At 36.7% G+C, this 13,488-nt stretch overlaps 6 protein-coding genes across 6 annotated transcripts; 2 read left to right on the top strand and 4 right to left on the bottom strand.

The window, feature by feature from the left end:
* Positions 1-86: 86 nt before the first annotated feature.
* FDP41_011470 (uncharacterized protein) lies at positions 87-1,871 on the bottom strand (the record flags this gene model as incomplete). Its single annotated transcript, XM_044701882.1, has 1 exon — positions 87-1,871. The coding sequence occupies one exon, from the start codon at positions 1,869-1,871 to the stop codon at positions 87-89; it is 1,785 nt and encodes a 594-aa protein (XP_044567253.1).
* A 185-nt stretch (positions 1,872-2,056) lies between these two features.
* FDP41_011469 (uncharacterized protein) lies at positions 2,057-3,091 on the bottom strand (the record flags this gene model as incomplete). The annotated part of the gene is made up of 1 exon (XM_044701880.1): positions 2,057-3,091. The coding sequence occupies one exon, from the start codon at positions 3,089-3,091 to the stop codon at positions 2,057-2,059; it is 1,035 nt and encodes a 344-aa protein (XP_044567252.1).
* A 319-nt stretch (positions 3,092-3,410) lies between these two features.
* FDP41_011468 (uncharacterized protein) lies at positions 3,411-6,280 on the top strand (the record flags this gene model as incomplete). Its single annotated transcript, XM_044701879.1, has 4 exons — positions 3,411-4,188; positions 4,236-5,099; positions 5,508-5,517; positions 5,692-6,280. The coding sequence occupies 4 exons, from the start codon at positions 3,411-3,413 to the stop codon at positions 6,278-6,280; spliced, it is 2,241 nt and encodes a 746-aa protein (XP_044567251.1).
* Positions 6,281-6,329: 49 nt separating this feature from the next.
* On the bottom strand, positions 6,330-7,986 carry FDP41_011467 (uncharacterized protein; the record flags this gene model as incomplete). The annotated part of the gene is made up of 2 exons (XM_044701878.1): positions 6,330-7,347; positions 7,412-7,986. The coding sequence occupies 2 exons, from the start codon at positions 7,984-7,986 to the stop codon at positions 6,330-6,332; spliced, it is 1,593 nt and encodes a 530-aa protein (XP_044567250.1).
* A 615-nt stretch (positions 7,987-8,601) lies between these two features.
* On the bottom strand, positions 8,602-10,959 carry FDP41_011466 (uncharacterized protein; the record flags this gene model as incomplete). Its single annotated transcript, XM_044701877.1, has 1 exon — positions 8,602-10,959. The coding sequence occupies one exon, from the start codon at positions 10,957-10,959 to the stop codon at positions 8,602-8,604; it is 2,358 nt and encodes a 785-aa protein (XP_044567249.1).
* Positions 10,960-12,751: 1,792 nt separating this feature from the next.
* FDP41_011465 (uncharacterized protein) lies at positions 12,752-13,300 on the top strand (the record flags this gene model as incomplete). The annotated part of the gene is made up of 1 exon (XM_044701876.1): positions 12,752-13,300. The coding sequence occupies one exon, from the start codon at positions 12,752-12,754 to the stop codon at positions 13,298-13,300; it is 549 nt and encodes a 182-aa protein (XP_044567248.1).
* Between the last annotated feature and the right edge of the window lie 188 nt (positions 13,301-13,488).

Here is a 13,488-nt window from a genome sequence, read left to right as displayed (position 1 = left end):
AAAACACACATGCTTTCCTGACTGTATCGATACAGGCAATCCATTGACTCGAGATATCTATCTTCCACTTCTACTACTACTACTCTTTAAATCACTTGAATATTTTTGATAGGATCGTTTTTCAGAAATTCCAAAATATCCTTCTCAACAAAATAAAACAATTCGGTCGAAATGGTGATGGGAAGATTTTCAATGCTTGAAGTGGACCATTTGAGGAGAGTATTTTTGATGACTGGAAGCACTTCTCTTGTCACAATTCGTATCACTGTGCTGTTATTGTGAGCGGGAGAGATGGAACGGTTTTTAGAAATGGGTGTTTCTCCTTTTTCATAGTTCACTAAAAATCGATCAAAGAGTTGAACCGCCATTGAAACAACTTCCGGTTTGGTGATGGATTCAAAACGTTGTTCACTACTACTACTACCGTTCAAAGCTTCAGAGTAGGATGCAATTGAACCTGCTCTTGCTCTTCTTGTCGTCAATTCTCCAGCATTGGACATGATGCTTTTGAATTTGTTAAATTGGTCACAAGCTCTACTTGCTTTTTTGTACATTTGAATTTGTTTCCAGCACAGAATACAGTCACGTGTGAGTTGATCTTGAGCCTTAATGGTCAGCGATTCAATATCGCTCATGTGATCCGTCAGGTATTTGTAAATTTGATAGATTGGAGAAATTTTCTGAGTTTCGTTTAAATGTTTCTCTGCAATGGTTTCTCTTTCTTGTAACTCGAGTGTTAATTGATCTAAACGTTCTTTTTCAGTTTCTAAGATATTAATTGTGGTTGCCATGGATTGTAACAGTTTCAGTAAATCTTCAACCATTCGTAATGTGTCTTCGTCAAATTTTGAAATTTCTGTTTTTGTCTTTCTTTGAATTTGAATCTTGAGCTTGTCAGTACAACGTTGAGTATCATGAGCAGCAGGATCACTTGTAGAAGAAATTACCACTTTGGTCATTGAATCTCTAAACATGGCAATATATCTGAACTTGGATTGAGGATTTGAGTCTTGAACTTCTCCAAGATTGATCGTAATTGGTATTTTGTGACCTAGTTTGTGTTTGGCAAGAAAATTTCTAGGTTTTCCAATGATGACTCGATTTCGATGTTTGTTGTATCGATTCAAAATTTGTTGGTGATATTTCGCATAACTATCTGGCATTAAAATTGAAACATTTACATTCGTGTCGACCACTTCTTCTTTTGAATAACCAAATAATTTTTCTGCTTGAGCATTAAATCCTGTAATAATTCCATCAGCGTCACTCACCACACATGCATCGGTAATACTTTCAATAATGGCACAAATACCTTCTTTCATTCCTGATTCTTCAACATTGATTAATTTTGTTAAATATTCAAACCATTCCTTGAATTCAGATTCCTTTTTAAAGTTTAAATAGAGAGGTTGTTCAAAAAACACTATTAATGTGTTCAATCTATTTGTCAACTCTTTTCCAGACATTATTCTAATGTCTCGATGAAGTATTGCTTTTTTCTTTGGTTCCAATGTTGTTGTTGATTTGGAGTTGTTTTTGTGTTGTGATGAGTGTTGTTGTTGCATGGATGTAGTAGCAGCGATTGCATTTCTAATTTGTTGCTCATCTTTTGTATGATAAATTTCAAGTGAATAGACTACACTCGTATTGGTGAGTGAGGACGATGAAGCTCCAAAGAGAGAACTGCTGCTGTTGCTACCATCCGAAAAGGCGCTCGCTTTGGAAGACAACAATCGGGAGCCAATACCTGAATGGGAGACGTTCAATATCTCTTCTTTAGTCACAGCAACAATTTTCTCGGACCACTTGTCATCGAAGATTGTTTTTACTTTACAAACAATGTAGCGAAGAATTTCCTTTGGGAAGGGCATGATGGAGTGAGCGAGCTGCCAAACGTCGTGTGTTTTGTTCGAACAATTTTTTGTGTTTTTATGGCCGTTGATTGCGATTTTTACCAAATTTGTCTCGCATCTTTATAAATGGGTTGTTTGATTCACAAGAATCTACATGGAGACAAGGGTCGCAAAAACAATCATTCAAATTTGTCAAGAGACTTCTACAAGAATTGCTTTTGTTCCAGTTGCTGTTGTAAGTCTCTTTTGCGATACTTGTCTTCTCTTTTCACACGCTGCTCCTCAGCAATTTGAGTTAAATAGCGTTCTTCTAATTCTTCCAGCTGAGGTTTGAGAATTTTTCGAATCTTTTTCAGTTTCTTTTCAGCTGACTTTATCTTTGATTTTTCAAGTGTTGATGAAAGATAAATTGTCTTGATTTCTTCTACCTGTCTCAATAGTTGTGCTTCTTGAGTTGGGAACTTTTTTGAAATGAAATTCTTTGCAACATCAGCGTTAACAATGTACAAACTTGCAAGAGCTATCACCGGTGGTATATATAAAAAGATGGCATCGGTTGATTTGATGAGGTCTGTAATTTTTTGTTGAGCTCCTTCATAGAGAGTATCTGCGTCATTACCATACATGTCATGCAAATCATGAGCATAAGCGTACAATGAACGATATGGATGATAGACCATCAAATTAAAATCCAGTCCTTGTAATAATATCAATTCGTTCTTAAATATAAATTGAGATGTTAAGGTCCCAGCACCTGAAGTGATTGCGTTTACATTCTCTAGAAATTGTGCCAGAGCGACAAACTTTTCCTCTGTCTTTGTAGCCAGAAATATACAGGTGAGCATCATGAAAACAATGTCATATTCCATAATAGAATGTTTTAAATAAAAGCGTTTCAAATAAGTTAGAGCAGTGGCTTTCACGTGCAAAGGATACTTCAATTGTGTTGAAATTTCCAACAACATTTCGGAGTATTTTAATACGATCAATGATTCCTCTTCTGGTGATAGTAAATCATTTGCACTCAGCTTTTCTGTATATTTCTCTTGAAGCTGCAATATTTGTTCTTTAACCTTTTCCAATGATTTATTTCTAATCTCTATTAATTGATCCTTGCTAAAAATCCAGTTCTTTCGGTGAGTAGAATCTTGAAAGGGAGATGTTGAGTTTACACTTGCTTCCGATGATGAATCAAGCCCGCCAGAAGATAAAATTGGGTTTGCGAGAGTTGTAGTCATTTTTTTAGTTTTCTAAATTAATGGGTGATCGATAATAGCGAAAGAGGAGCATATATTGAAAGTTTCAGTGCTCAGGAGCAGTGCTTTCAGTGCTAAACCACATGTCTTGAAGGGTTAAGAGAGATCCAATTCAAGCAACAGTGTGATTTCAAATCACCTCCAAAGAAGTAAAATTGCGTACTTCCGAAGAATGAATATTCATTTTCAAACCAAAAAAAATTCAACTTGATGCGTTGAAAGACTGCACTGCAAACCCTCACTCGTTGCACTCTCAATCTTTCAAAAAGATCAATACATCATCATCCTTCTTATCACACAGATGAACAAAACAGACGGTACAAAGGAGGAGGAGATCTTTCAATCTGATGGACAAGATGTTTCTTCCAAATATGAAAACCAAACTGCTGCATCTATCCATCCTCTTCCATCCTCATCTTCGGAAAATAACGAAAAAGGCCATCACGCAATAATTTTGCAAAAGGATGAAGAATTGAATGAAAATCAACCTCTTGATGATCATTATCCAAACAAACTTCTAAAACCTCACTTTCCAAAATATGAACTGCACCACCATCATCTTCATGAAGAGACCACTACAACAGACTTTACATCAACAGGTGATGAAGTAACTGACCACAGCTTTAATGCATCAAATCACGCAGAAGAAAGACCTATCAATAAGATTGAAGAAGTTGCAGAGAGATTTGCCCATGCAACCAAGAAGAAGAGCAAGACAGCTTTAAAGCTGATCACAGTGACACCTTTCAACGTTCTCAAAGAGATTATGGAAGAAGAAGAACAAGTAGAAGAAGAGCAACCATCAGAACCTCAAAGACAAAGTCATTCAAGGAGTAGTTCACGAGAGGAAATTAAAGCTGAGCAAGAGATTGATGGTCAGCATGATATGCATGCGGCTGTAGCACAGGATCATGGACAACAAAATGAAGAGCAACAAGAAAAGCTTATTGAGCATGACTCTGCGAGTGAAGTACATGATCCTCATGACACCCTCAAGAATCCACACAACCAAGAAGATTCAGGAAAGACAATTAAATTTCAGACCCAATTTTGCCTTTGTACCTTTGACGAAACACCAGGTAAGTATGAGGAATTTCTCGAGTAGGACGACAAGGAAGTTTTTCAGATTTTTTACGTAATAATCCTTATATTAGAGGACATTACAGAAAGTACTTCTCTCTCAAGTTATGTTTACAGAGTATCTTTAAACTTCACAATGAAACAGTGAATATTTGGACCCACTTGTTACCTATCTTTGGATTTCTAGCTCTTGTTTTTTATACTATTTATTTTATGGTAATTGTTCACAACACAGGTGCAAATGCACAAAATGTTTTAGACATGTTCATAATAATGATTTATCTTGGAATGGCGATTAACTGTTTTTTCTGTTCAACCATGTATCATACCTTAAGCTGTCACTCGAAGAAGATTTGGAGCATTTCCTACAGGTGTGACGTTTCTGCAATAAGTGGACTTATTGGAAGCAGTATCATTCCTGCTCTTTATTTCAATCTGTATTGTTATGTTGGATGGCAAATTGTTTATATTAGTTCCATTGGGTTATTTGCTATTGTGGGAATGATTTTCCCTTGCTTACCCTTCAAAAGTCAAAGAGCTCTCAAAATATTTAGGATTGTGAGAACTGTATTATTCATCTCGATGGTATTAAGTGCTATTATTCCCATCAGCCACTTCCTGTTATTTATTCTCCCACTCAAACAAGAGTATACAGGTGGTTTCCATTCAGAATTTAATCAAGAATTTTTCATTGGAATTATTATAACGGTCTCCTTGTATGGAATTGGTCTTTTGTTTTGGCTGACCAAAATGCCAGAGCGTTTTTTCCCAGGCAAATTTGATCTCTTCCTCTCCTCTCACAATATCTGGCATGCATTTATTATTGCTGCAAGTTCTCTGTGGTATTCCTACTGCCTTAATCTTTACAAAGTGAAGGTGGAAAAACTAAAAGCAGGCTTAACCTGCCCAGGTGACTCTTTTTAAGCATTCACGATTGCAACTTTTATTATTTTCTTTTAAATTTTGTAAATAACAACAATTTTAAATGCATTTCAATTTACCCAACAACTCGATATAAATTTCAATTTGCCAATATTCCTACCAAAAAATAGCACTAAAAATGATGCAATCAAGCCGAACAGGTTTCGTGAACGCTCCGTTCTCTAAAGCATTGCTAGGCTTGATCTTGCTGATGAATTTCATGAAAGCAATTATCGGAAGGGATAAATTGGAATTTTCTCAAAAATCATCTTTGATACTGTCTGTCATACAATATGGATTTAGTGGACACTTTGTTTTTTCATCAACAATTGAATTATTACTTGGTTGTATTGTGATTTACTTTTTCCGATTGTTTGAAAGACATTGGGGAACACAGAAATTTGCAGGTATGTAGCATCGGATCTTTAATATATCAAGATAATTATTTTCATAGTAAGTTGAAGGCTTTAGTAAATCGATTCTCACCACCGGATTACAATTCAAAAGAAATTCTTTTTATTTACCACCTACTCTTCATTAATTCTTCATTATTTATTGAACTGGACGTTAAATCAAAATAGAAAATCTCTCATTAGTGGACCCTATGGATTTATGTTTGCTGCTTTGGTTGTTTATATTTTTGAAATTCCACCGACCGCTCACATGAAAATATTCAATATTCTGCCCGTCAGCGACAAGCAAACAATTTATATTTTGGTCATTCAATTTTTGTTGACCAACTTCCCTCATTCTCTCTTGCCAGCAGTAAGCGGTATTATTTCAGGAACTGTGTATCAATATCTGCTGTGTAATATTTTCAAGCTAGATAGAAAACTCAAATTCCCTGCCTTTCTTGTAAAGTTTGCTTCTGAGGTTGTGAAACCCTTGTTACAACCAAACAATTATCAAACTTCATCAGCCAGACCTGCCACATCTGTAAATAGAAATTTGGGCTCCAGTAATCAAGGAAATCAACAACCACAAAATATTATGCATGACAATTTCATGACTCAAGATCACGACCAATTATCCAATTTGCAGGGCAACGTATCTGAAGATAATATTCAACAATTAATGAATATGGGATTTTCTCGTACACAATGTGAAATTGCATTACGACAAGCAAACAATGATATACACTTGGCAACGGAGCTCTTGTTGCACGAATAATTATTGCGAAGATACAGTGTAAACTAAATTTAGGCGATTATTAAATCGTTTAATATACTCCAAAAACAAGAACATCTGTGAGTAGACCTTGCTGTGATTCTTTGATTCCATAATTTTCTAATTGCTTGGTCAAGGTTTCTTTGGATTCCTCCAACAGCTTCATCTGTTCTTCAAAAGAAAGTCTCTTTTGCGACCTTTTCACCTTTGGTGTGTTTTTGTGGGGAACATGGTTTGGAGCAAATAACTCTAGGGTTTGTTTTTCTTTGAGATTTACCAAGTTCTCCATAAAATCTTTATCCTTCATGGCCAGAAGCTTGAGGATAATAAATCCCATAATTTTGAGTTTCCTTCCATCCAAGGAAGGTAAGGAATATTCATAGCTGAATGTTGAGAGGATATCATTGAATTGCTTCCTAATTTTTCCATAGTTTGAGTAGCCAATGGCATCACAAACCTTAGGCACAATGTCTATTAATGCCTGAGACAAAACTTGAAATCGTTCTAAATGGACTTCCTCCTTAATAGTTGCACCATCCTCGCTATAAATCTCATAAGTTGCAGTTGGTTTTATAGACTCAACGTCATCTGATATATCAATACCAACTTCTTTATACAATTCCTGATATATTTTCATTTCTTCGTAACTAAGTCCTCTCAATTCATTCACTTTGTTATTGTTGGAGGAGTTCCTAGTACACTGTTGCGTCACTGGCTCATGTGAAGTTCCAATATCAAAATCTTGGAAATATCTTATTGTGCTCTTTGTCACGAGCCGTGAAAATAAAGTCCATAGCTCTTGAAATTCATCTAATTTGATTTCATTCATATCAAATTCTTCTTCTCCATCACTTTCACTACACGATTCAAAGAAATAGCCAATCTTCTTAATTTTAGATCTTCCATCATTCTCAGTATTCTGGTTTTGACTATAAACTTTAGGCGTAAACCCTTCTATAGAATCACTTTCACAATTGAGTGGATCATTAGCTCCAATTGTTGGTTTTTTTGGGTTCAAATTTTCCTTTACAGTCAATGCAAATAGTGGCAGTTTTATCGTCAAGGGCCAACTGTTTTGCCTTAGTGATTATTAAATTAAGTTTTTCCTCCCCAAGTTCAGGAAATAACATGTACAAAAGCTTGGTACAATTTCTTGTATATGGAATTGTGGTACTACACGCGTTCATCTTGGTAAAAGCAACTTTTTTACAATTATCACAACAAAATAATCTTCGTGAAAAGCCTGAAACATCAACTAGCTTTAGTTTCTTCATGTCTATATAATATTTTGGATTTTTTCCAAGCTCTTCTTGATCAATCTCTTTTGGGCATAGAGGATTTCCGCACCATCCCGAAGCGTTTCTCTCTTCCAAAACATTTTCAAAATGTAATGGTTGTAATAGTTGGCAAACAAAATCCAAATATAACTCTGATACTTCTTCTTGATCAATGAGAGAGAAAATAATCTTTTGGATAGCATCATCTATGAGCTTGTGATAAATAAGGATAGCCTTTTGATGTTTAATTCCCGCTGTTCTTGTTTCTGATTTTCTTCCCTTTACCGTTTTAAATCTCTTCTTTCCTTGTGTCTTGGGAGTGAATGGCTTCTTTTCTTCCTTCCGTTCCTCGAAGTGATCTTGAGAATGATCATCATCATTCAATTCCGATGATTGAAAGGAAACTTTCTTGGAGGATGATGTTTGGAGCATTTTTTTTGATGAAGATTGTGAAAGTTAGAACATTAAACTGAAGTTGTGTGTTGATTTAAAATCATACTAAAATAATAATACACATGACATCACTACATCATCATCGTCTCTGTTGGATTGCAAGAGAGTGCTTTCTGTCTTTGTCATGAGGTGATGAAAAGTTTCATAGCAACATGATTACTTAACGTTTATTATTATTAATTTCATTGACTTCCTAACAATGATATTTATGGTGGTGATGACAGTCATCACCATCGGTACTCTCCATTCTCTCACGAAAATTTTACAAGATGGAAAACACAACCATGAACGCATGAATAATACCTGGAATGAATCCAAGCAAGGTTAGGAAAATATTGAGATATAAATGGATATGTAGTCCTCGTGACTTGTTGTTGTTGACAGAGATGATGTCATTTGTGGTGATGGCAATATATTGTGATGAATATGATAGGATAATGATGATGAATGTGTACTTCTACTTACGCAAGCCACTGCAACAGGAGGCAAAAAGATACAAAATATGATCATTATCAATTTCTCTGTGTCGTTCATCGAAGATTTTTTTTGTGAATCTTTGCTGACAAGTGATGCTCTTATTTTAATTGATGTTTTTTACTTGTTGTTGTTTTGATGTTTTAATTCATTCAACAGCATATTAAGGTAGAGTGATTTATCTTCAGGTGGCATGAGATCTAGCTGTCCAATTAATGAAGTTGTTCGAGAAGAGGTCATATTCTGATCCACAAAATTAACTGTTGGTACATGGTGTTGTGGATGAGAGGTAGTGCTTTCTTTGGAAGACAAGAGCATTGAGGAAATTGTCGTATTTTCATCAATGATCTGTGTATTTCCACTTGAAGAATTTAGAGTGACCAAAAAGTTCAACAATGCTTGAGAGGAATCCTCATTGGGCTCGTTGTGTGAAGTGTTTGCACCAATACTGTTCTTTCGACTGCAATTAAAGTATTGTTCAGACATTTGCCGATGATGAGGATCATTATACTGTGTGGCTACTGTTTCTTGATGTCCATAGATTGAAGAATGTCGTGATGTATGCACTTGTTGTTGTTCGTTCATTAATTTCAACGTTTCTTGACCTGATGCTTGTGAACCGATTATCTCAGCTGTTTTTACCGAAGAATATGGAATATATGATGGATGTGATGGTGAAGATAATGAAAATTGTTGTGGAGGATTTGACTGTTGAGGAGATGATAGAAAAGAAGGTATCTGATGTGTGCTTTGGCTATGATACAAGTAACTAGTAGCTGTTGAAGGAGAAGGACACATTTCATGCATGATATCACTCGATGCATAGAGGTTTCTATGATAGGATGCTGAAGGAGGAGAGTTCAAAGTTATTGGAATAATTGGAGTGGGTGTTGTGGAGATGGGTTCAAATTGTTGATGAGTGAAGTGCCTGTTTGCAGTTCGTTTCGATCCACCACTTCCACCACGTGATTTTCTCTCGAGTTGTTGTTGTTGTTGTTGGTGTTGTTGTTTATCACTTTCTGGTGTGGTTACAATGTGGTGCGAAGTTGTGTTTGAAAGATCATATTTGCGTTGTTGTTGTTTCTTTGCAATTTTAGAGGGAGGCATGGATGAACCTCCTGGAGTATTGGCAGAGCTATTGATTTTGCTGTCTGAAGAAGATGCTGCGATATCCAAAACAAAGTAATTGTCGGTAAAATCACCTCCAAATGATCTCAGCTGCTTTCGAAGCTTGGTATACCTGCCATTAACTTTCTTTCCTAAGGATGTTGCCTTAAGCATGCCTATCGGAGGAATTGTTGGTGATGCCTTGATTTTAGAGTTTGTTTCTTCCAAAGGTGGTACAATTTGTAGATTTTGCTGATCTAAAAGAGGATTACTACATGTTTCATTACCTAAGTTATGATTTAAGCTGTTATCCTCTCGAACAGGGTTCTCCATGATGGCAGTAGAGGTGTATGAATTTGTAGAAGGAAGCAATGATGAAGCGGATGCAACATGTGAGACACAACCAGTAGAAGGAGTTGAAAGATGAAGAGTTTGCAAGTAAGGACGACGAGCGAGGCTTTCTCTCTGAATGCCGCCATCAGCATTGTACATGCTGGATGTGAGTGCAGTTTCGTTGTGAGTGAGCTCCATGTGAGGCTGTTGTTGTTGTTGTTGTTGATGCTGTATCTCAAAGCCTTGATTCATGGGGTAGGAATGTTGATGATTATTGTAAAGAGGCTGATGTGTTTGATCGTAGGAAGAATATACTCCATGTGGTGCTTGGAAGCTGTTACATGGAGAAGAATGATTGGCCGAACTGTAAGGTGGCTGTTGATGCTGTCGAAGAGGATTCATCATCGGAGAGGAATCTCCTCGTTCAATAGGAGGATTGTGGTTTTGTCCTGAATTAAATTCCATGTATTGCTCATCGCTGCCTTCATCTCTCTGAACCATGTTTTGACCTTGGTTGTGGGACAGATTGGAACGGTTTGCTTCAACCGGTGAGAAATATTGTTTTTGGTTGGTTTGCTGATTGCTCATCGTGCGCCCTTGTGGAATGGAGGATATCTTATTAAGGGAGATGAATGCCTTATTTTCCTTTTGAGTCAATTTGGGGAAGTTGTGTGGTTCAAGCTCGCGCTGGGGAGCAACCAGTCTGTGTTGTGTGGCGGGTTTTTGAATTGCAGAGTTGAAGCGCGATTGTTGTGGACTTGCGCTTGTTGTTGTTGTTGGCACACTCACTTCCAGGGAAGGCTCTCCATTAAAGGTAGAATTTGATGGTACAAAGTGGGTGTAAGGCTCGGAAAAAACTTTCTCTGTCTTTTTTGGACGGTGGTTATTGGGTGGTGAAATCGCATCTTCAGGGGTATAGTAAGAAGGAGATTCCTCACAGTGGAAGGATCTCTCTTCATGAGGAGAGGATGATGAGACGACTGGACGAAGGTTTGCACCACCTGCATGGGGCTTTTCCTCGCATTCACTTGGCGACATGTACCTAACGCGGTTACATGTGAAAGTAGGGGGAGAACTGGGGTTACGATCTTTGGACATACAAGATGACGATCAACTTAATGCTCGAGTTTGAAGAATGTTAAGGTTTTTTTTTGTGTGAGGTATAAGTGTTCTTTGCATAATCTCTTCCAAATATCAACACTGACCAGCGCTAATGAGTTACAATTCTCGAACAGACAGGATCAAAAAGAATCATCACCAAATCAGCACCTTATATTTGCCTTTTGTGTTTGGTGGAACTGTTCGTCAAGGGAACTCTTTCGGGAAAACCGTTTTGTGAGATTCTCATTTGTGCACTTTCCCAAAATTGAGAATCACAATTATTGGCATTTGCATGAGGCTTGTTGTTGAGAAACACAAGACTTCACAATATATTAGGAGGACAAAACGGTTTTTTTTATTGAAATTGGGTGTGCAAGGGTGGAATTGAATCTCTTCAGAAAACCATTTTTTCAACGTCCAGCCTGCTAATTTGTAGTGTGCAAAGTCGAGTCACTCATTCCTCCAATCCAAGGTTAATTACCCTCAACTCTTTCCTCCAGAAATTTTAGTTCCTAAAATAAAGTTAAACTTTTTATCATAATCTGTCTTTGATTATATCGAGTTCCCCCATAGCTCAGTCGGTAGAGCGTCAGACTGTTAATCTGCAGGTCAGTGGTTCGAGCCCACTTGGGGGAGTTACTTTTAGAACTTCAAGAAAATTTTTGAATAAGCGATCTTTTCAAAACAACTTGCCGTTAAAACATATCATACTGATCGAAAATAATGTTTTTATGCAAAAAGTCATCCGATTTTTTTTGTCCGGACCTAGGTTCTTTTGCATTCAATTTTGAAGGGATTTACTTTTTTGGGTCATGTCAAAAAACAATAACACATATGCACCTCCAAAACGATGAAAACGCGATCTTCCCTATGGACACAACTTTGCTTCAACGCCAGTCATCCAATATTTCATCCAACAACAACTCCACTTTGCCAACGTTTGCCCAAAATGCTTCCTCTTTAGTTAACTCCGTTCTTTTTGTTGTTGCCTATTCCTTCATGATGGTCATAATTCTTTCGTTTTATCTAAAAATCCGTTCTTACATGAAGAAAAATCAAATAATTCTATTGCTGCTTGTATCTGTTGTTATTTTAATTCAATATTTTGGTCTTTTGGCAAGAATTGTTTACAATGGAGTTGGAATATATCTTAATGGAATCGACAATGTGGAAATCATAGATAATTATGATCCAATTTTTGGCTACCGAGTGACTTTATGGGTGTCGGGAACAATCGAAAATATTTTGGTATTTTCTCAACTCACCTCTATTTTAGTCATTATGTGTTTCATTCAAAACATGTTGTAAGTACACTAGATGTGTTTTTCAACCTCTCATTTCGGGTGGTAATTTTAATTTACCTTAAAACGCAATAAGTTTAAAAACAGTCCTTTTGCAGGAGCAATGACCAAGAAAACATACAAAATTCTCGTGTATTTCATTAATATCATCACAGTGATCTTCTGCATTGTGGCTGCTGTTCTTATTGCACTGAATAATATTTTCAATCTCTATACTCGTATCAAAACTCTTGCCAAACTTGATATCATTCCTGTGGTTTTGTGTTTGTTCTTCATTACTCTTTTCATGCTCATTGTTCAAACAGCCATCTTTCTCGACTAACTTCCATCGTCAAGGCTCAATCTCTCTTCCATTCTCAACCCCAAAAAGTGCCTTTAGAAGTATCTGGCGAAAACCCTATTCACGAATTGTCGGACTTCTCATTGGTATGACCATGAGTGGTTGGATACAATTAGTAGCAGGAGTGGTTTCTGCTCTGACCTCTCTCTATGCCAGTCATCTTCATATGATTGATTACTTTTTGCAATGTTTTGGAATTTTAATTTTTGCAATTTTTGTCTTGTTGTTATTTAGTCCATTACTTGTTGAGGAAACTGCAAAATCATCCTCAAACAATCCGAACCATATGGAAACAGGTACTCAAGAGAAGGATGGAAATCAAGTGGATGTGAAGAATTATCAACTATTGAATTCACCTCTTCCAGACAGCACATCGAGTCCATCGCTTGCAGTGAACACTTCTCCCAATTCTCCAAACGAATCAGAATTGAAGGAAACAACAACAGAACATTGTCACTGTATGGAGAGTGGACTCCACTTCGGGATTACACATAATAACATACAAACATATTTTGTTGAATTGACCAAACCTATCCAAAGCCCAAACAACAACCCAAACCAAAACCACAACTACAATGACCCAACAAATCAACCCCTTCAAACCAAAAACAATCTTTTTTTGATAAGTAGTTGTTGAGATAGGACTCCCAAAAAAAGTATGTTTGTATGCCATAATCTCTTTATAGATTAATGTTAGATTTTCTATTTTTTTAATTATTAAAAGTTGCTCCCATGCCGGGAATCGAACCCGGACCTCCTGGGTGAAAGCCAGGTATCCTAACCATTGGACTACACGGGAATTGTATACATATAAAAAAGTTTAAG

Source organism: Naegleria fowleri (assembly GCF_008403515.1).
Source record: "Naegleria fowleri strain ATCC 30894 chromosome Unknown tig9, whole genome shotgun sequence".
Lineage (NCBI taxonomy): Eukaryota > Heterolobosea > Eutetramitea > Acrasida > Naegleriidae > Naegleria > Naegleria fowleri.
This window is presented reverse-complemented; position numbering and strand designations above follow the sequence as displayed.